The sequence below is a fragment of the Apium graveolens genome, chromosome 3 (genome assembly GCF_009905375.1).
Source record: "Apium graveolens cultivar Ventura chromosome 3, ASM990537v1, whole genome shotgun sequence".
In the NCBI taxonomy this organism is placed as follows: Eukaryota; Viridiplantae; Streptophyta; class Magnoliopsida; order Apiales; family Apiaceae; genus Apium; species Apium graveolens.
The window spans coordinates 14,283,142-14,303,570 of NC_133649.1; the positions used below are offsets into that span (position 1 = coordinate 14,283,142).

The window sequence follows — 20,429 nt, forward strand, 5'->3', positions numbered from 1 at the left end:
TTTGGTTTTATCAAAAACATAGATGAACCATGTGTCTACAAAAAGGTTAGTGGGAGCGCGGTAACATTTCTTGTATTGTATTGAAAGAGGAGACGTCAAGAGAGTTGACACACATAACAACGTAGCAGACCCACGCACAAAGCCACTTTCTCAAAGTCACTTTGATCGTCATAAAGACAAGATGGGTATTAGATACCAGAGTGATTGGCTTTAGTACAAGTGGGAGATTGAAAGAGATGTGTCCTAAGTCCAATCATGTATGATGATTTAGGAATAACTTTTATGTAATCTGTTTTGATTTCATTTATATTAATAAAAGACTTGTTTTGGTTTTATTGCGGGCTTTATCTATTTAAGTGTTTAAATAAGATAAACCATAGTTTAGAGTAAAGCTTTTTATGGATTATGATGAGATCATAATAATGAGACCTAAAAGATGATAACTCTAAACTTAAATATTTCCTGGTCGTAGGATTACTAACTGGTAATTAGTAATCCGCAAAGATCGGTACATACTATGTTTGCTTCATTATGAAGGATGTCTGTTCTCATAGACATTTATGTGGTGACACTATAGCTAGTATGTAGGTGCTTATTATAGAATAAGTTCACTGAACATGACTCACACAGCTGAACAACTGATGGAGTTCACTCACGTGTCAGCAGTTGTTCACATAGTGATAGTTGTACAAGTATCCTTAGACTTGAGGTCATCATAGTCATCTTGTGTACACTGAACTATGCTTTGGTTTAGTTCTTAGTCTCCAGGGACAATTATAAGGGCTCTACTGGGTATAGGAATTTGTACACGAAGATAGTGTATGATCAATAAAGGATCTACCCCTTCCAGTGAAGGAAGAGAATGTTCAATGCTAATCCACTTTTGCTAGTTCAGGAATCTCTAGCCAGAGTGAATGAAATTAGAAAGGAGTTTCTAATTTACATTAAATAGAACTAAGCATAGTGAATGGGAAAGCAAATGATTAAATAAGATAGGCTTGACACAAGTTCCATGCCTTGTATTTAATCATGACATTGCAGGGTAGAAGGAATTGATTGTACGGTAACTACTCACTGAATAGGTTTTTGGTATTCTAAGCAGTGAATTCGTATTATCCGGATAGTCGCGATATGCTGAGAAGTATCCCTCACGATGTAGAATAAATATGATTAATTTATTAATTAATCATATTTAATGAATTAGAGAATTTATATAAATAATGATAAAATAGTTTTATTATTATTTATTTCTACTACCGGCTTAATATTGAACCTACAGGGTCACACCATAAAAGAGAATGATTTAATGGTAGATGAATTAATTAATAATGGCTAGTAATTATTTATTTGTGAAATAAATAATTAATTAGCAGATTTAATAATTGATTAAATGAGATTTAATTAATTCTTAATATTATTAATTAAGAATTTAATTTTGGAAATTAAATCAAGTGAGAGATTTATTTTTCTAAAGTGTTTAGAAAATGGATTAATGATTAAAAGGTGTTTTAATTATTAGTTAATTGGTTAAAAAGAATAATCAATTAAAGGGTTAATAATAATAATATTTTATGGAAAATTTTCACCTGAAAATTTTGCCTATAAATATACTATTATAAACCCTATTTGCCTCAACCCAAATAATTAACCATAATTCTAAAGTAGAACAAGAGGGAGGCAACTAATTCTCTCAACCTCTTCCTCCTCCATCACATTGTACTCTTGGTGGATACCAGTGGAGTGCTTCACACTTGAGGAGCAGCTGTTAGGGATTTCCCTTCATCGTTCTTGGATCGCTATTAAAGACCTCCATCTTTCCATTAACGTAAAGTTTCTTAAGGTAAACATACTGAACTACGAATTAAATATTATTTTTCACATGGATCCTGCGGAGGGTTTCGTTTTTTTTTAAGATTTAAATTTACGTTTTCATTGCGTTTATGTGCTAAAAACCCTTCATGAAGCAACTGCTGAACACAAGAAAACTTCAAAGAGCCAGTTGAAAAGAAAAAGTGAAGAAGTAGTTAGATACATCAGAAAGAAGAAGAAGAAGACTCAGCCTCTTGCCAAGGATGTCAGTACACAAGAACCTAAGTCTCAAAGGGATTTAGCAACTGCAACACAACCAGTCACACAAGAACCATTTTCTCAACGGGAAGATGCAGACAATGAGGATGCACAAATTATTGTTAATATTGCTCAGAGTGATCTTCTTGCTGACTCTATTCAACTACTACAGGAAAATCAAACTCATCAGGAGATACTGTCAAAGGTGGATGCAATCATAAATGATCCTATTTTTGAGAAGAGCACACAAGAACCTTCACCAAGTACTGCTGAAGCAGCTCACATGTCTCAGACTCCACAAGAACCATCAGTTCAAAGTACTGATGCTGGTCTTTCACTTTCTCGTGACAGAACAAATCCTGATGTTACAACAGCTCCTATTGAGAATCATCCTTCAACTGCACTAACTACTATTGATGATCCACTAATGATTGCTAGTTTTTAGAAGCATCCTGATGTGCTGTTTGTTCCTCCACTATCCTCACTTCCACTTGAGGACTCACCTTAAGGTATTGCTAACTTTCTCATATATATTCTCATATTTGTATGATTATAAATAGTCTCTTCTTTGAGGTTACCTCTATTTATATGACAGACATACAACTCTTCTCAACCATCTCATATTTCTTTGCTAAATGTATAATTGAGCCTTTCTGTGAGACTGTGTGAAAATATCAGATTAAAAAAAAAATTAAGTGGCAGTCTCATGTACTGGCAAAAGGAGAGGTATCTTTGAGACAAGAATCTTATAAGTTTTTCTTTACTTATAAAGTTTCTTCTGTGAGAACAATATTACTCTTAAAAGTAATATATTGTGTGAGAAGTGACGAGATCACTTGAAAAGAACAGAGAGATTTAGGTGTTACCATGTTTCTGTTTCAGGATCTCATCAGCCACAGGCATCTCTTGCAAAGAATCTGGATAAAGGCAAGGTAACTCTGCCTGATTCTGCAAATTCTTCTGATGGGCTGTCTGATTCAGATAATGACAGTGATTAGGATAATTCTGACACAGCTCAGCTTAAGTCTGCAATTGATGCATCTAAGAAGTCCAATGTTGGTTCTTCTTCGCACTTCAATGAAAATCCTTCTTATTACTATGCTGATGCTGAGCATTTCAAACAAACAGACATAATGGGATTATAAATGGAGACTTACAAATACTTTTATCTCATCTGCTGTTGGACTGCAACATATTCATCGTGCCTATGATGAAATTCAAACTCTTGATCTGAAGTTGCATCTTAAGGTCTCCACTATTTCTGTTAAAGGAATTCACTCTGACCTTGATGAAATGAAGAAGTCTCATGCTGCTGTCAAGGAGAAAATTGATGGATTTTTGCTTCACACACCTACCTTAGCTGAATTCAAAAGTGTGAAAAATATTATCATAGATGTTGTTGAATCTCAACACAGCATGGCCTCTCGAATTTCCTCCCTAGAAGATAAGGTCTCTTCTATAGGTGACAAACTGGACGCTCTATTTTGTCTTCTTTCAAATACCGATGCCAAAAAGGGGGATAAGATAGTTGCTACAAAATGTATACCAGATTATATCCAGACAAAGGATAAAGATATTGATGATGATATTGATAAGAATAATCCGGTTACAGATGTTCAAATTGCTTCTATTGCTCAACAACCTCAACATTCCAAGAAGACTCATTCTTCAGGACAAAAGAAGTCTACTGGTACTCACAAAGCCAAGCACAAAACTACTGCTGGTGCTCCTGAGGATGATGATATTACAATCTCTAATTTAGCAGATGCTAAGGGATAATTCTTTCCTCACAGGCATAAGGAAACAGGTGAAGAGATTGTCTTGTACAACAAAGACAAGAGGTTTGAGCAAAAGAATGCTAAGAGTGCTCTTAGGTATATAACTAAAGAATTTCCTGATATGACACCTGAAGAAGCGGTTATGCAACAAAAGGAGCTAATGGCTCAGATTGAAGCTAATGCAAACACTTCTAAGGGAAGAGGAAAAAGAGGTGGTAGATCTACGAGAGCTAGAGGAATAGGAGGAAGAATTTCTAAATCAAGTCATGTGTCTGCATTTAACTCTACTTTTCCGAATTTTCTATCCAGAGAAGGGTATGTTCCTGTACAAGGACATGAAGGATATGAAGAAGGTGAAGAAGTTCAGAAGCCAGAAGAGTCGATTATACCAAGGAAGAAAAGATCATCCACTGACAATGATCAAGCTGATACAACAAATCAGAATGTAACTCCTGATGCAGACACAAATCCTGAGGTAAAAGCAGATTCTGATGCTATGAACCTGATAACTGATTTTGACTCTGATGAAAAGGTGATCGAAATATTAAATGATTCAGTCCTTACTCCAGTAGTCACTCCTCATTCTTCAGAGGTTGATGAAAAAGAAAAGGTTGATAGGAGGAAAGCTGATCAGGCATGTAAAGAATATTTGCAGAGAGTTTTAAAATCAAAGAGAGAGCTATGACATAAAACAAAAGGGAAGATTAATGACCTGTCTACAACTTATGCTCCTCTCAGCAAGAAAGACAGAAGATGGAAAGATATTTATACATTTGACTATCCTAAAGGGTTCAAGCATGTTGAATTTATGTCGGCAGGGTTAAGAGATTCTATTCCAGAACAGAATGATGTTGATAAGTCCATCAAAAACCTTCTTGGGTGGAATACAATGAAAAACTGAAACTTGTCAAATCTTGAACCAGAGGAGGGATTGATCATTCTGATATGGAGATTCTAAGATATGATCTGCTGGATACAAATACTCTGACAGAGAATCTTGGTGAAAAAGTTTCTCCTTCACATCTTGAGAAAGTTGAAGCTGCGAAGATCGTCTATAGAAAGATAAATGATAATGATGTCAGAGAAGAGATTTTGTACTTTTTCAGGGATGGTAAAATAAATAACTTTACATTGTAGCAACTCTTAATGAAGACTGTGACAGAATTGAAATACATTCACTATCTTCTTAGAGTTGAGAACAATGTCACTAGAAACTGGTCTTCTATGATACTTGAAGTCATCAGAAGAAGAGTCATGACAAAAGATGATAAATATAATGGTGATTATGTTCCTGAGTACAGAACTTATACTGGTCAAGAAATAAAGATGAAAAAGGGAGCTATAGTGCTACAAGTTTTTCTCAACAGTCATCAGTTATCCTTCAGTCCTGATCATGAAGATGTCAGTTTAACCTACATGTTGATTGGTGATCTTGAGATAGGAAAAAGCTCAATTTCTAAATTGAGATCAGCTATCTATCAGCTTGGAGAAGACACTGAAGAGAAGAGAGAGTTGAAGAAAAAGCTTGTTAAAGTCCTACGAGACAAGGAGGAAGAAAGATTGAAAAACTTTCTGGAAACAACTGTCAGTTATCTTCAGTTACTGAAGTAAGCTTTACTCCTTGTACATTTTATAGATTGGTTTTGGCATCATTGAGAATGGAATTTGTGCTTCATAACATTAAGCATAAATTTGGGGAGATTGTTACATATTGAATTCTCAATGATCAGAAGAAACTCAGGATCTGGCTATTCGGGTGTCATCAGTATCTGATGTGTCGTCAGGATTTGACACATCATCAGCATTTGGATGTCATCGGTATTTGAAAATAGTTAGCTTAAAAGATTTGTTTTATTCCTTATATTGTGGAGCATATATCTTTTATGTCTGAGTTATAGGACTTTATCTATTCAGTTGAAGATATGTATCAGTTTCGGTTATCTTTTGATAATGCATATCTTAGATTGATTTGTTGTAGCTGTATAGTATATAAACACAGTTTAGGTCATCACTAAGTGTATCGATCTCGAGTATCATTCGACCTAGCAGCTCTCAAGAATATCAGAATTTCTTGAGAGAGTTTTGTAACAGTTTTTATCAGATATATAAAAAGCTGTTATATTTTATCACTTGTTCGAAACATTTATACAATTGTATCCAACCCCCCTTAAACATTTGTATCTTCAGTGGGCAACATGTCGAACTTTCTATTTCAAATGTTAAGAATTTAGTGGGATGGGGGTGTTAGCCCTAACTGTCACAATTTGAAGGAGAATGACCCTCAATGTCATTTCGAGAAAATATGGCCCAAATGTCACTCCAAAATGGAATTTCGTGTTCTGTTTTATTTTTAATCAAAAACATAGTTGCGTGTTTCATTTTCATTTTTTTTTATTTTTTTACTAAAAACGTAACTTACAATCATGTTTACCGGGGCAAAACACAATCCCAAACTATGTTTTTCATGTTAATGTATATTGAGTTTGCGTTTTGTTTTTTTTATACCCAAAATGCTAGATAATGTTATATTTTAAAGTTTAAAAATTTACTCTAACGGGTTTTTTCATATTTTATTCAGATCTTTAATTATTTAATATTTTTAAAACTCAAATTGGGAATTGGTTAACCTTAAAATATTAAAACCGGTGAATAATTAGAGTTTGATGTCTAGGGTTTAGATCGTAAACCCTAGATTAAATTAGGGTTTAGACTCTAGGGTTTAGGCCCCCTAAATCCTAAATCCTAAATCAGTGTATCTTTTATTAATTTATTTTTTAATATTTCTAAAAACCTGAAATGGGGTGGGTGAATCCTAAAATGTTAAAAATTATTAAATTAGACATATTTTTTTCAATTTTTTAATATTTCTAAAATTCAAAAAAGTGATTATTGAACCCTAAAAAGTTAATGATTGTTGAATTGTAGCCCACACTTGAATTTTAAAAAATTAATTTAAAATTTTAATATTTTTGAAACTCAATAAGAGTTATGAAAATATAAAATATTAATTAAAAATAAATGAAAACATATTTTTAAGTTATGTTTTATTGTTAAAAACGTAATATCAAGTATTGTTTACGGTCTCCGAATATGACTTAAGTTATGTAACATAGTAAAGAAAAATAAAAAAAATGTTGAAAACGTGAAACAGAAATGAGTTTTTATATTTAACAAAAATGTGAACTGATTTTAAAGTGACAATTAGGGTCACCTTTTCATAAATTGACATTAACGGTCATTTGATTCAAAAAAATGACATTTGGGGCTTATTGGGGGACGGGGAGTATTATTTATTCCCGTTGCTTATAACAATAACTTGAAAATATGGACATTCTACAATTTTTTGCTTCATTTTAACTGCAATTTTTGTGAAGTAATTAATTATACAGTAACGTTAGAAAGCATTGTAGTGATTTTAGTATGAGCTAAAGTAATAGGGATGACTTGGTTGAGATATCAACTGAAATCAAATGCCAGTGAGCAACTTCAAAATTGATCAAGAAATGTTGGAATGGGCCTGGACGATGTGATAAAGTGAATGCAAGTTTTACTGGCGAAGAAACAACCTTAGATCTCCTTGTCTGGACAATCTTACTTACCTTAAAACTGTAAGTAGGCACAATAGTAATAGCAATAATCTTGCTCCTTCACCATGACTAAAATGTTTGGGGCAATGATGGAAAAGGACGGTACTATAGTGATCTTGATGAGCTTATAGGATATGTATTGCTAAGTCAGTAATAATTAAGTCAGAACAGAACATGCTCATGATTTACCCTCTGCTTGGGGGGGGAGATCGTTGTTCACAGTATTTCCGTCTGTTTGGCCAGATCAAGCTCAATAATCATATCAAGCTTTCAGATTATTAGTAAGTTGAAAGAAGCGAGGCCTACCTAACTTTTACCCATTGTTTCTTGACTCAGAATTGTAATCAATTTTCTGCTAAAGATTTTTAATTATTTGAATGCTGTGTTTTATTTCTATATTTCTATTTGTGTTGTTGTATAGCTAGTTGTCTGTATACCGCTTGATATTTGGAGAGTCTTTAACTCGTTGTGTTTGCTGAATACTATATATGCCTGAATTAAGTTATGCTTCTAACTACTTGAGATGACAAGGAGAGCCGATAACTTGACATTTTTATATAACTCAACCATATAACCCAAAACAAGTGGAAGAACATTATTCATGTTATAGGTAGAACAATCAGAAATAATCTAAGTTAAGATAAGATTTCAAAGCTTATTCTGAACCACTCATAGTACCTTCTCTATTTATCCGATGCATAAAAAGAATGATACAGTAATAGATTTAAGACCAGTGACGACTTTTATTCTTCGTCTTTGTTTATTGATTTCTAAAAGAAACTAATCAAAGGAGCAGTTGAATTAGGAAAGCTGAATTTTCTTTTGAGAAATATAAGTCAACAACCTAAGAGAAAGCAAACATGTGATGAAGAACACATGTGTCTACTTAATTCTAGATTGAAAAATTAGTTTAGGGCGTCAGTTATGACCACATTGAGTTGCTTACAAATATATAAATTGTTCTTGCAGTCCCGCCATGTAACTACTTATATTTTGTCTACTTATAATCTTGATGCTTATTTAATCCTTACTTTAACATAACAACTACTTATAATTTAATTACAAACTAGCTAGTAATGGATACAATAGGGTTGAAAAATATTGTTGTGAGTTTAATTTTAGCTTTGTTTGTGGGATGGACATGGAGGGTCTTGAATTGGGTATGGGTGAAACCGCGGAAGATGGAGAAGTGCTTAAGACAACAAGGGTTTCATGGAAACTCTTATCGCTTCTTGTCCGGTGATAACAAAGAAAACTCAGAAATGGTAAAAAATGCTCTTTTGAAGCCTATCAATCTCTCTGATGATGCTGTCGCACGTGCAATCCCATTCATCCATCACACTGTTGAGAAATATGGTAACACTAACATTCATTAGGCTTAGATCTTCTTTCTTATTTCTGTAGGGCTGCAACCATGATTCAAGATCCAACTATAAACAAATAAAGTTTACATTACTTGCAGGGAAAAATAGTTTTATGTGGTTTGGGCCGGCTCCAAGGTTGCTCGTCACAGATCCTGAGCTCATTAAAGAAGTGATGAACAAAAATAACATATTCAAGAAGATTAAGCAAAATCCAATCGTGAGAATGTTTTCTCATGGTCTGGCAAGCATAGACGGGGACCAGTGGGCTCAACACAAGAAACTTCTTGCCCCAGCTTTTCATCTTCACAAGTTGAAAAATATTGCAGTGAGTTTAGCTTTAGCTTTGTTTGTAGAATGGGCATGGAGAGTCTTGAATTGGGTATGGGTGAAACCGCGGAAGATGGAGAAGTGCTTAAGACAACAAGGCCTTAATGGAAACTCTTATCCCTTCTTGTATGGAGATTCCAAAGAAAGCTCAGCTCTGGTTAAGAATGCTCTTTCAAAGCCTATTAATCTATCCGATGATGCTGTTGCACGGGCAAGCCCGTTCATCCATCACACGGTCGAGAAATATGGTAACACTAACATCCACTAAGATTAAATTTTCATTTTTTTTTCTGCAGGGCTGCAACCATGATTCAGTATCCGACTTTACAAAAAACGAACATAACTTCAATTTAATAAGGCTGACTAAATAGATAAAGTTCACTTAATTACTTGTATTCATATAAACAAATGAACGAATTATTTGCGTTATGTACCTTACGAGTCTTGTCTACATTATTTGTGATGGAAACGTAATGAGCTTTAGAATAAGATATTACTTAAAATAAACTCAACAATACTTTTATTCTACTTAATAGGAACACAAGGACTCTATTTTATAATACAGGCTACAGCCCTTTACAAGACACGGAGCTTCTGCTCTTTTTCATTACAAATATTTCACTTTTGTGCTTTTTTACTAATACTGGTAGGACTGCTATTTATAGGCTCTAAAATGCTTATGTCATCGCTTACATATATTGCTATATATTTTCCCATACAGCCTACCAAAAACAACTGTCACCTTTCAAGCTGTTCTTATTTTTTTGCAGTGCCCACCTTAATTTCAGGAGTTACTATTTCTTTCTTTGACCAAGCCTTCTGGATAACATCTTCTTGAGGTTAATAGCCTACCTTATTTTTTGGACATGATTCCAAGACCTGTAGCTTGTTATTATTGACCATGAAAAAATGCTGTATTTTCTTCTTTTCTCATGCACAACCATCTTTTATTTCTCCCATGTACAGCTGCCATTTCTCTAACTTATAATTTTCAATTACTTTGTTTTATTCATTTAATATCCTGATGGAGAATTTGATTTCTAACACTCCCCTTCAAACTCGACTTTGCATTCCGAGCTTATTTTTTATTTTGTAAAACACATCCGGCTTCAATGGTTTTGTGAAAATATCCGCTAAATTTTCTTCAGTCCTACAGTGCACCAACTCCACAATTTTCTCATTCACTTGTTCGCGAAGAAAATGATACTTAATATTGATGTGCTTGCTGTGACTGTGTGACACTGGATTTTTCGCGAGAGAAATAGCGGATTTATTATCCACGTAAATTTTTAACTGGAACTTCCACTGCAAAATTTAACTCGCCCAATACGTAGCCTAGCCACATAGCCTGACATGCGCATGCTGCTGCTGCGATGTATTCTGCCTCACATGTTGAGAGAGCAACTGTTTGTTGTTTCTTTAAAGACCACGAAAATATCGCTGAACCAATATGAAAAGCATATCCAGAAGTGCTTTTCCCGTCATCCAAATCACCACCATAATTACTATCTGAGTAGCCAACTAATTTTACATTTTGAGAATGAGAATAAAATAATCCATGACCAAGTGTACCTTTAATGTATCTCAAAATTCTTTTAGCTGCCATGAAGTGATCTTGCTTCAGTTTCTCCATGTACCTACTAACCAATCCAACTGCATACATAATATCTGGACGAGTAAAAGTTAGGTACCTCAGACTTCCAACCAAACTTTTGAACAATGTCGGATTTACTGACTCCCTTGTTGAATCAACTCTGAGCTTTATGCTCGGTTCTGTTGGCGTGCTTATTGGCTTGCATTCCTCCATTCTGAACTTCTTTAAAATCTGCTCCGCATATTTTTTCTGCGACATAAAAATCCCATCTTTGTTTTGCTTCACCTCGACTCCAAGAAAGTATGACATTTGACCAATATCTGTCATCTCAAATTCATTAGTCATAACTTTCTTAAAATCATCAAACATACCAGGATTGTTTCCAGTAAAAAATCATGTCGTCCACGTATAAGAAAACGATCATAATATCTCCCCCTGAATTTGTTTTCATGTAGAGGGCATGCTCGTATGGACACTTCACGAAACCATTTCTCTGAAAATATTCATCAACCCTTGTATTCCATGCTCGTGGAGCTTGCTTCAAACCATATAAGGCTTTCTTCAGTCTGTAGACTTTGTTTTCCCGGCCTTTCTGAACATATCCGGGAGGCTGCTCAATATAGAATTCTTCTTCAAGATAACCGTTTAGGAATGCTGACTTCACGTCATCTGAAAAATCTTCCATTAAATTTGAGCGGCAATTGCTGTAAGAAGTCTGATGGTGTCAACTCGTACAACTGGAGCAAACACCTCATCATAGTCAATGCCATATCGCTGCTTGTAGCCTTTAGCCACTAGCCTCGCCTTGTATTTCTCCACTTCTCCATCCTGATTCGTCTTGGTCTTGTAGACCCATTTGACACCAATTGCTTTGTGTCCTTCTGGAAGATCTGTGAGTTCTCATGTATCATTCTTCTTGATTGCGCCAATTTTTTCATCCATGGCTTTGTTCCATTTGCTTTCTTCAGAAGCTTCCTCGAATGTAACTGGATCACATTCAGCCATTAAACAAAATAATGAATAATCAAAGGTTGTTTGTACCGGACTTGTAGCTTCGTAGATATCATCCAGACTCCGCATTTTTCTAGTTGCTCCCCCTGAACTTCTGCTTCCACTTGAATCTGATGGTGTTGATACGGTAGTTTGTTGATTCAGACTTTGTGGAGGAGTTGGATCATCATCTCCACCATCTTCTATATTGGGGCCGTCATTTCCATCATCATCATCATCATCGTTGAAAAATAAACCTGCAACTTTTCTTTCTTCCTCGCTCCATCTCCAATAATCTGATTCATCAAACTCAACATCTCGAGAAATGATTAATTTCTTTGTAAAGAGATTATAGAGCCTGTACGCCTTGCTCCTTTTGTCATATCCGGTAAAAATACACTTTTCGCCTTTGTCATCTAGCTTCTTTCTTTTCTGATCGGGAATATGGGCATAAGCAATACATCCAAAAATTATGAGATGCCCAACTGATGGTTTACTACCACTCCATGCTTCATTCGGAGTTTTATTTCTGACACTTTTTGTTGGACAATGATTCAATAAATAAACTGCACATTGAATAGCTTCCGCCCAGAAAGTTCTTGGCAAGTGTTTTGCTTTTACCATACTCCTTGCCATGTCAAGAATTGTGCGGTTCTTCATTTCTGTAACGCCATTTTGTTGAGGAGTATATGTTGTTGTCAACTGATGATTGATGTCATGTGCTCTGCAAAAACTTCTGAACAAGTTGGAAGTATACTCTCCTCCTCTATCTGATCTGAGTGTCTTCAGATACTGACCACTTTGCTTTTCTGTAAGTGCTTTGAACTCCTTGAATTTATCAAGAGCCTCTGATTTTTCTTTGATGATATATACCCAACTTTTTCTGCTAAAATCATCAATAAAAGTTAGGTAATACCTATTACCTCCAAGTGATGGAATATCAAATGGACCAGCCATGTCTGTGTGAACTATCTCCAATGGCCTCCTGGCTCTCCATGATTTTCCAACGGGAAAACTTTGTCTATGTTGCTTCCCCTTGACACACGCTTCACACAAATTTCCATGATTTTCCAACGAGAAGGTATATAATAAACATCATTTATATACTTTTTCTCATCATTCTTTGACATAATCGTAATTGTACCTTTTCCTTTGACCGGAATTTTTGACGAGTCGCCAAAAGTAACTTCTCCAGAGATGGTCTCATCTATCTCCGTAAATAAACCTTTATGACCAGTCATGTGATTGCTGGCTCCTGAGTTAAGATACCAAATATTTTTCTTGTTCTCCTCGTCTCCTTTATAAGTGAGAAACATAGCAGAACCAATATCTTTATCTTCTTTTGCTGCAGCAAAGTGACTTCTTTCTTCCACTTTTGGTGCTTTACACTCATAACTGAAGTGACCAAATTTATTACAATTATAACATTGAAATTGAGATTTGTCACCTCGTTGAAATCCACCTCTTCCTCGGCCTCTAAAATTTTGACCACGACCAGATGATTGAAAACCTTCAAAATTCTGGCCTCTATTGAAAGACTGTCTTCCACGTCCTTTTCCACCTCGGTAGCCACCTCTAAAGCCAGCTCCGCCACGTGCAGAACTGCTACTGCCAGAACTGTCACCAATGGACACCTTACTTTGCAACGCCTTTTCCAACTGGCTTGCATCATCATACTGGTTCATCTGCTGCTCGTGAGCTTGAAGTGAACCTTCGAGCTCATCAATGGAAATTGTGGACAAGTCCTTTGACTCCTCGATAGAAGTAACAACGTAAACAAATTTCCTCATCAACGAAAGGAGTAATTTTTCCATGACCCGAACATCATCGAGACTTTCCCCATTTCTTTTCATCTCATTTGTCACCGTTTTCAAACGCGTAACAAATTCACCAATATTTTCGGAACTCTTCATCTTCAAATTTTCGAACTCCCCACGTAGTACTTGGAGCTGAACCTTTTTAACTTTCTCGACACCCTGGAACGATTTCTGCAGAATCTCCCACGCGTCTTTCGCCATTTTTGTATTTGAAATTTTTTCAAAGGTTGATTCGTCAACTCCTTGAATAATTGTATATAACGCCTTTTTATCTTTTTTCCAGGTCTCTTTCAAAATCATCTTCTCAGCATTTGACAGGGCTACTTAAGCGGCTGAATCTGTGGGCTCGTCATACCCGCTTTCGACAATATCCCAATTATCGTAGAAACCGAGTAATACCTTCATTTGAATACTCCAGGTCCCGTAATTTGTACTCGTCAATTTTGGAATATTTGGTTGCACCATCGTTGCCATTTTTCACGAACGGAACCTTAGCTCTGATGCCACTTTATGGAAACGTAATGAGCTTTAGAATAAGATATTACTTAAAATAAACTCAACAATACTTTTATTCTACTTAATAGGAACACAAGGACTCTATTTTATAATACAGGATACAACCCTTTACAAGACACGGAGCTTCTGCTCTTTTTCCTTACAAATATTTCACTTTTGTGTTTTTGTTTACTGATACTGGTAGGACTGCTATTTATAGGCTCTAAAATGCTTATGTCATCGCTTACATATGTTGCTATATGTTTTCCCATGCAGCCTACCAAAAACAACTGTCACCTTTCAAGCTATTCTTATTTTTCTGCAGTCCCCACCTTAATTTCAGGAGATACTGTTTCTTTCTTTGACCAAGCCTTCTGGATAACATCTTCTTGAGGTTAATAGCCTACCTAATTTTTTAGACATGATTCCAAGACCTGTAGCTTGTTATTATTGACCATGAAAAACTGCTGTATTTTCTTTTTTTCTCATGCACAACCATCTTTTATTTCTCCCATGTACAGCTGCCATTTCTCTAACTTATAATTTTCAATTGCTTTGTTTAATTCATTTAATATCCTGATGGAGAGTTTGATTTCTAACAACTTGCAGGTAAAAATAGTTTCATGTGGTTTGGGCCGGCTCCAAGGTTGCTCATCACAGATCCTGAGCTCATTAAAGAAGTGATGAACAAAAATAACATATTCAAGAAGATTAAGCAAATTACAATCGTGTGAATGTTTTCTCATAGTCTGGAAAGCATAGACAGGGACCAGTGGGCTCAGCACAAGAAACTTCTTACCCCAGCTTTTCATCTTCACAAGTTAAAGGTTGGAGTTCATGTATACAAATAATGTCATAAATTACTAGGACACTCTATTTTATAATATTTATAAGGCAACTACTAGGACACTCTTGAACTTGCTCTTAGAAAATAGTAGAAGTTATTATATATTAAATTTCCAGTCCTGAAAATTTTTGATACCCCTACTGTTGTACATTAAAATACACTGAGACGCTAATTTTCCTGATTTTGATGCAGCTAATGCTACCAGTAATGTATATTAGTTGCACAGAACTGGTGAGCAAATGGGAGGAGAAGGTAGAGAAAAATGGGTGGTGCGAATTGGACATTGCACCGTATCTTCATACATTAACAAGCGATGTGATTTCGCGCACATCATTTGGAAGTAGCTATAAGGAGGGTCATAAATTAACAAGCGATGTGATTTCACGCACATCATTTGGAAGTAGCTATAAGGAGGGAAGCAGGGTATTTGAGATTCAACGCCAACAAATTGAGCTTGTAATGAAGTCTCTGCAGTCAGTGTACATTTCTGGATGGAGGTACTACTCATTTGGTTGTAATATACGAATGAAGCATTTTTTTTCCTCATGTCCTTTTCCACGTTTACATAGTAACTGTTTATAAATATCTGTAGATTTCTGCCAACCAAGAACAATAGAAAGATGAATGAGCTAAATGAAATGATACAATCATCCTTAAAAAATATTATTAGCAAAAAGACCAAGGCAATGCAGGCAAGAGAAAGTAGTAGTGATGACTTGCTAGGGATATTGTTGGAATCCATTTCCAGTGATCAACTTCAAAATGGATCGAGAAATGTTGGAATGAGCTTGGACGATGTAATTGGTGAATGCAAGTTTTTCTACTTTGCTGGCCAAGAAACTACCTCAAATATCCTTGTCTGGACCATAATTTTACTTGTTGTTCACCCCAACTGGCAAATTCGTGCCAGAGAAGAAGTTCTTCAGGTGTTGGGGAATCATGGCAAACCTGATTTTGACAATCTTAACCACCTCAAAATCGTATAGTTCTTGTGTACACATGCATATGCACAAAATAATAAATATTGATCAGATGTTAACTGTAAGTTAAATTTATGTAGGTTACTATGATTTTGCACGAGGTTTTAAGATTATATCCACCTGCACATACACTGAATCGAAAGGTATACGAGGATACTACCCTAGGAGGACTTAAATTACCTGTTGGAACGGAAGTAGCTGTGCCACTTTTGCTCCTTCATTATGACCAAAATCTATGGGGAGAGGATGCAAAAGAGTTTGATACGGAAAGATTTGCACAAGGAGTGTCTAAAGCAACAAAAAGTATTCAGGCAGCCTATTTTCCATTCGGATGGGGACCGAGATTATGTTTAGGACATGACTTTGCAATGCTGGAAACCAAACTAGCTCTTGCTACCATTTTACAACACTTCTCGTTTGAGCTTTCAGCCTCATATACCCATGCCCCAGCTACTCTGATAACTCTTCAACCACAACATGGGGATAATTTACAATAAGGTTCACAGAAACCATGACCTTTGGCTCCTTAGGATTTTGTATTTCAGTTTAATAGGATTTTTATTTTGAGTTTAATTTACAAAAATCTATGTAAGGGATGGATCCCAAGGATTTATGAAATTTATGAAGTTTTCAGTTGTGGCATTAAGTTTCTAAATGTGATGGGCAAATAAAACTGCATAAAGGAAGATAAATTTAGTAGTTCAGTGCATAAAAAGAAGGACAATAAATAGTTTAATACATAAAAGCACGAGTTCCAAATAAATAAACAGTTGCGCAGTGCTTAATAAAAATATCAGTGAGGTGGAGAATCCTCAACATGCATGCCATCCTCTCCCTCACTCTCTCCGGTTGTCCCTTTAGTGTCGGTCTCACCGGAAGAAGAGTTGGACTCCTCTAAAGCAGCCCTGGAAGATGAAACAGGAGGAGGAAGGAGCTCGGTGCGAGGGACATCCTCGGAGACCACCACAAGAGCACGGAACCTCTGAAGGAGGGGCTCATCGTCTAGACAAGGATAGTCTACGGGGTTAATATCCGGGCAAGCTTCGTTTACAGTCTCAAGGGTCGATCCTCAACCAGTCCTAAAGAACTCTGGAAACACCATGTCATCTATGACCCTCATAGACTGAGTAAACTCATCTGTATCCAAATATGCATCAATAATCTTGTCCTTCATAGCTTTAAGCTTCACTAACTCCACGTTGGCCTCGGAGAGTTCCTCTTCCTTGTGCTTCATTTTCATCTCCAGAGCAGTGTGTTTGACTTTCTGCTTCCTTAAGGCCCTGTCGGATATCTCTGAAGCCTTCTTCTAAGATTCATCATGACGAATAGCTGCCTGGAATTGAACATTATTCTGAAACGAAAACAATCACGAGACAAGGCAGAAATAGTCCTTAAAAAAGGGAGATTAAAATAAATTTTGAAAAAGGCATACTGAAGCAATGGATTGGGCTCCCATGAGCTTAACCCACTCTAGGTCCTGACCACCCACAACATCCGTGAAGTCCTTAGGAGTAATAGAATGGTAGGACCAATCTCAAGCATGCTTCGTGGATCTAACAACGGTGTCCCCTTGACGAAATCCCCACAGAGGTTGAAATGAGCCCGTAGAGGGAGGAGCGGGAATGGCTGTGGACTCAGTTCCAGCTGAGGAGGCCTCCACCACAGGTTCTTTATGCTTCCCTAGGAAGCTGGGCTCAGTAGCCTTCCCACGAGTGTCAAGCCCTGCAAGCCGGGCTTTCTTCATCCTGCCCGTTTCCTCAACGACCGACACAATGGTGTTGTTTATTTCCTGAGCCGCTGAAAAGAAAGCAGAAAAAAAAAGAATAAGTTATGTTAATAACATATAAAAAAGGGAAAACGGAAATAGAGAGTATGAGAAATACCATACAATATGACTTAAGAAAGTCCAACATGAATCAGGGAAACTCTTCCAACAAAGTCCAACTTGCGGTCTTGCCCTCATCTTTTATAAGATTTCTATATATAAGATTTTCCTCATCTGATAGGCGAAGGGTTTTGGGGCTACCATCACTAACTTTACCAAAGGAAGAGCTAAAGAGTGTGCCCAATCACCGTTCTCACATCTCAACCCAACAAAAGTGTCCCTCCAATGCCGGTTGTTATCAGGGATGGAGGCACTGTTGAAAATTTGAGGACATTTGGGTCTCTGTTTGATGTAAACCCAACCACAAGAGGCTGGGCACTGTTATAGCACTGAAAGATTTTTTTAAAAACAGCTACAGAAAGGGGAAAACCGTGCCGAAGACAAAGACCCATAAAACATAGGACATTCCTCCAAGCTTTAGGTAGAAGCTGACAAGGGTTAATTTGTAAGTCAGCTAACAACCTAGGAATAAACTTGTGAAAGGGAAACCTAAGCCCCGCGGTAAGGGAATCTGTATAAATAAAAAGAGTATCGCTTTTCCAATGGCATGTACGATCACCACCGTCAACAGGAACTATCCTAAGAGGAGGACGAATATTATAAGTTGTGTTAAGATGTTTAATGCCATCTACATTATACCATTTGTTGCAGTCATCGAAGAATCCAAGTGAGCATCGGATGGGTATTTGTCTCCCAACGGATTGATCATATCTAACAAAGACATATAAGATGAACGAACTTGAATTTCGTTACCTCTTTTAAAAGTTGAGGCAATTTTTGTAGCCATCTCTACACTCTTATCCACCATTGATGGAGATGAGATGAATGCTTGTAACTAGAAATTGGATGAAGAAGGTGAAGATTCAATTGATCTTCAAGCACAGCAGAAATCATGACCGGAAAAATTAGCTGACCGCCGGAAAAAACTTTAGGGGTTAGGAGAGGAAATATGAGAAGGAAGATTTGAAAATGTGAAAGTGAAGTGTGAAGTGATCTCACTTCACCCCCCACACATATATAGCACTTCTAGCCGGTCATTGGGCCGATAGAAGGAGAATGTTAACCGGTTATAGCCGGTCAAAAGCCCAACCCAAAAGCCTGGGCCCAATTTCAAAAGCTTCTAGGATATTCTTGAGGAATAAAAAATAAATAGAAGATAAATAAAATAGTAATTTGGAAAACTTCAGAACATTCTGGAGAAGTCAAGAAAAATAAAAAGAAAGGGGGTCGAGTTGACAGACCCCGTCAAAAGCCCAGTTTAATGGCCCGGTTGGAGAATTCTAGAAAGAATGCCCAATTTAACAAAAGGTAATAGGCCCAAAAAGAGGCCCACAAAAGAGCCCAATTGGGGTTGAAGTTCAATTCTAGTCGAATGAATCTTGATCAAATTCGACCAAAATATGATTTGAATCCTGGTCGAAAAACCTCCTGGTCGAAAAATCCATGACCAGTAATTATAGGTACTTAATTCGGTCAGTAATTGAGTCAAGGTGTAAATCCTGACCAAAATTCGGTCAGGATTCTGGTCGAATTCCATCCTGGTCGAATTCCATCATGGTCGAAAAACTCACGACCAGGAATAAAGGGAACATAATTCGGTCAGGAAGTAAGTTAAAGAAAAATCCTGACCGAAATTCTGGTCGAATTCCATCCTGATCGAAAAAGTCACGAACATGAATAATGGGAGTATAATTCGATCAGGAAGTAAGTCAAAGAAAAATCCTGACACAATCCTCACCAAAATTCTGGTCGAATTATATCCTGGTCGAAAAATTCACAACCTGGAATAATGGGAGCATAACTCGGTCAGGAATTAAGACCAAGGAAAATCCTGACCGAAATTCGGCCAGGATTCTGATCGAAATTCATTCTGACCGAAAAGTTCATGAGTAGAAGAAATGAGAGCATAATTCGACCAGGATCCTACCAAAAATAGATTCCTAGTCGAAATTAGCATAAAATTTTTTTTGAAAATTTTTCAAAAAATTAAGGAAAAATCCAGAAAATTAAGGAAAAATTTTGAAAAATTAAGGAAAAATCCTGAAAATTAAGGAAAAATTCTGAAAAATTAAGGAAAAATCCTGAAAATTAAAGAAAAATTCTGAAAAATTAAGGAAAAATCCTGAAAATTAAGGAAAAATCCTGAAAATTAAGGAAAAATTCTGAAAAATTAAGGAAAAATCCTGAAAATTAAGGAAAAATCCTGAAAATTAAGGAAAAATATCAAAAAATTTCTAAAAAATAAGAATAAGGTGAGAAAATGAGCATGGAAAATTAAGAAAATTCCAGAAAATTTCATGAAGCCTCGGATAAGGCAAATCGTTGTAAATGTATAGATCGCTCCACACTTTACGTTAAAAGCGATACCTTGCAAGGGAATAAAAGCTTAACTTCTACTAAATCCTATAGGATTTCCTAGAAGTTGGGGGGCAAATGATAGATGATAAAATAAATCCTGATTATATAATTAATATGGCATTAATTAAAACCTTTTTTGGGTTGCAAATAAAACTCATTTAAAAAGGTTAAAAACCCTGAATATTAATTAATTTTGTAATTAGTAGAAGTTCCAAATAAGGGTATAATTTCTTGGAGATTGGCCTCCAAGAAACCTCATATAAGGGATCAATCTCCTACATTCTAGGACTCCAAAGTCTATTCTAAATCTGAGACTTACCCGCCAAGTCTCCTAACCCTA

At 36.2% G+C, this 20,429-nt stretch overlaps 1 protein-coding gene across 1 annotated transcript; it reads left to right on the forward strand.

Annotated features, from left to right (window-relative positions):
- The first annotated feature begins 8,508 nt into the window (after window positions 1–8,508).
- LOC141713910 (cytochrome P450 72A397-like) lies at window positions 8,509–16,343 on the forward strand. Its single transcript, XM_074517473.1, has 6 exons — window positions 8,509–8,788; window positions 8,895–9,121; window positions 15,059–15,195; window positions 15,256–15,363; window positions 15,459–15,846; window positions 15,927–16,343. Exons 1-6 carry the CDS (start codon window positions 8,509–8,511, stop codon window positions 16,341–16,343), a joined length of 1,557 nt encoding a protein of 518 aa, XP_074373574.1.
- Window positions 16,344–20,429: the final 4,086 nt, after the last annotated feature.

What these genes read in the sequence shown, in the direction of transcription:
- LOC141713910 (XM_074517473.1), top strand. Translation starts at nt 8,509, where the DNA reads ATGGATACAATAGGGTTGAAAAATATTGTTGTGAGTTTAATTTTAGCT. An exon ending in ACAAGTTGAAAAATATTGCA is followed by an intron (nt 9,122 to 15,058) that starts GTGAGTTTAGCT and finishes ATTTTGATGCAG; the next exon opens with CTAATGCTACCAGTAATGTA. An exon ending in AGCGATGTGATTTCGCGCAC is followed by an intron (nt 15,196 to 15,255) that starts ATCATTTGGAAG and finishes GATTTCACGCAC; the next exon opens with ATCATTTGGAAGTAGCTATA.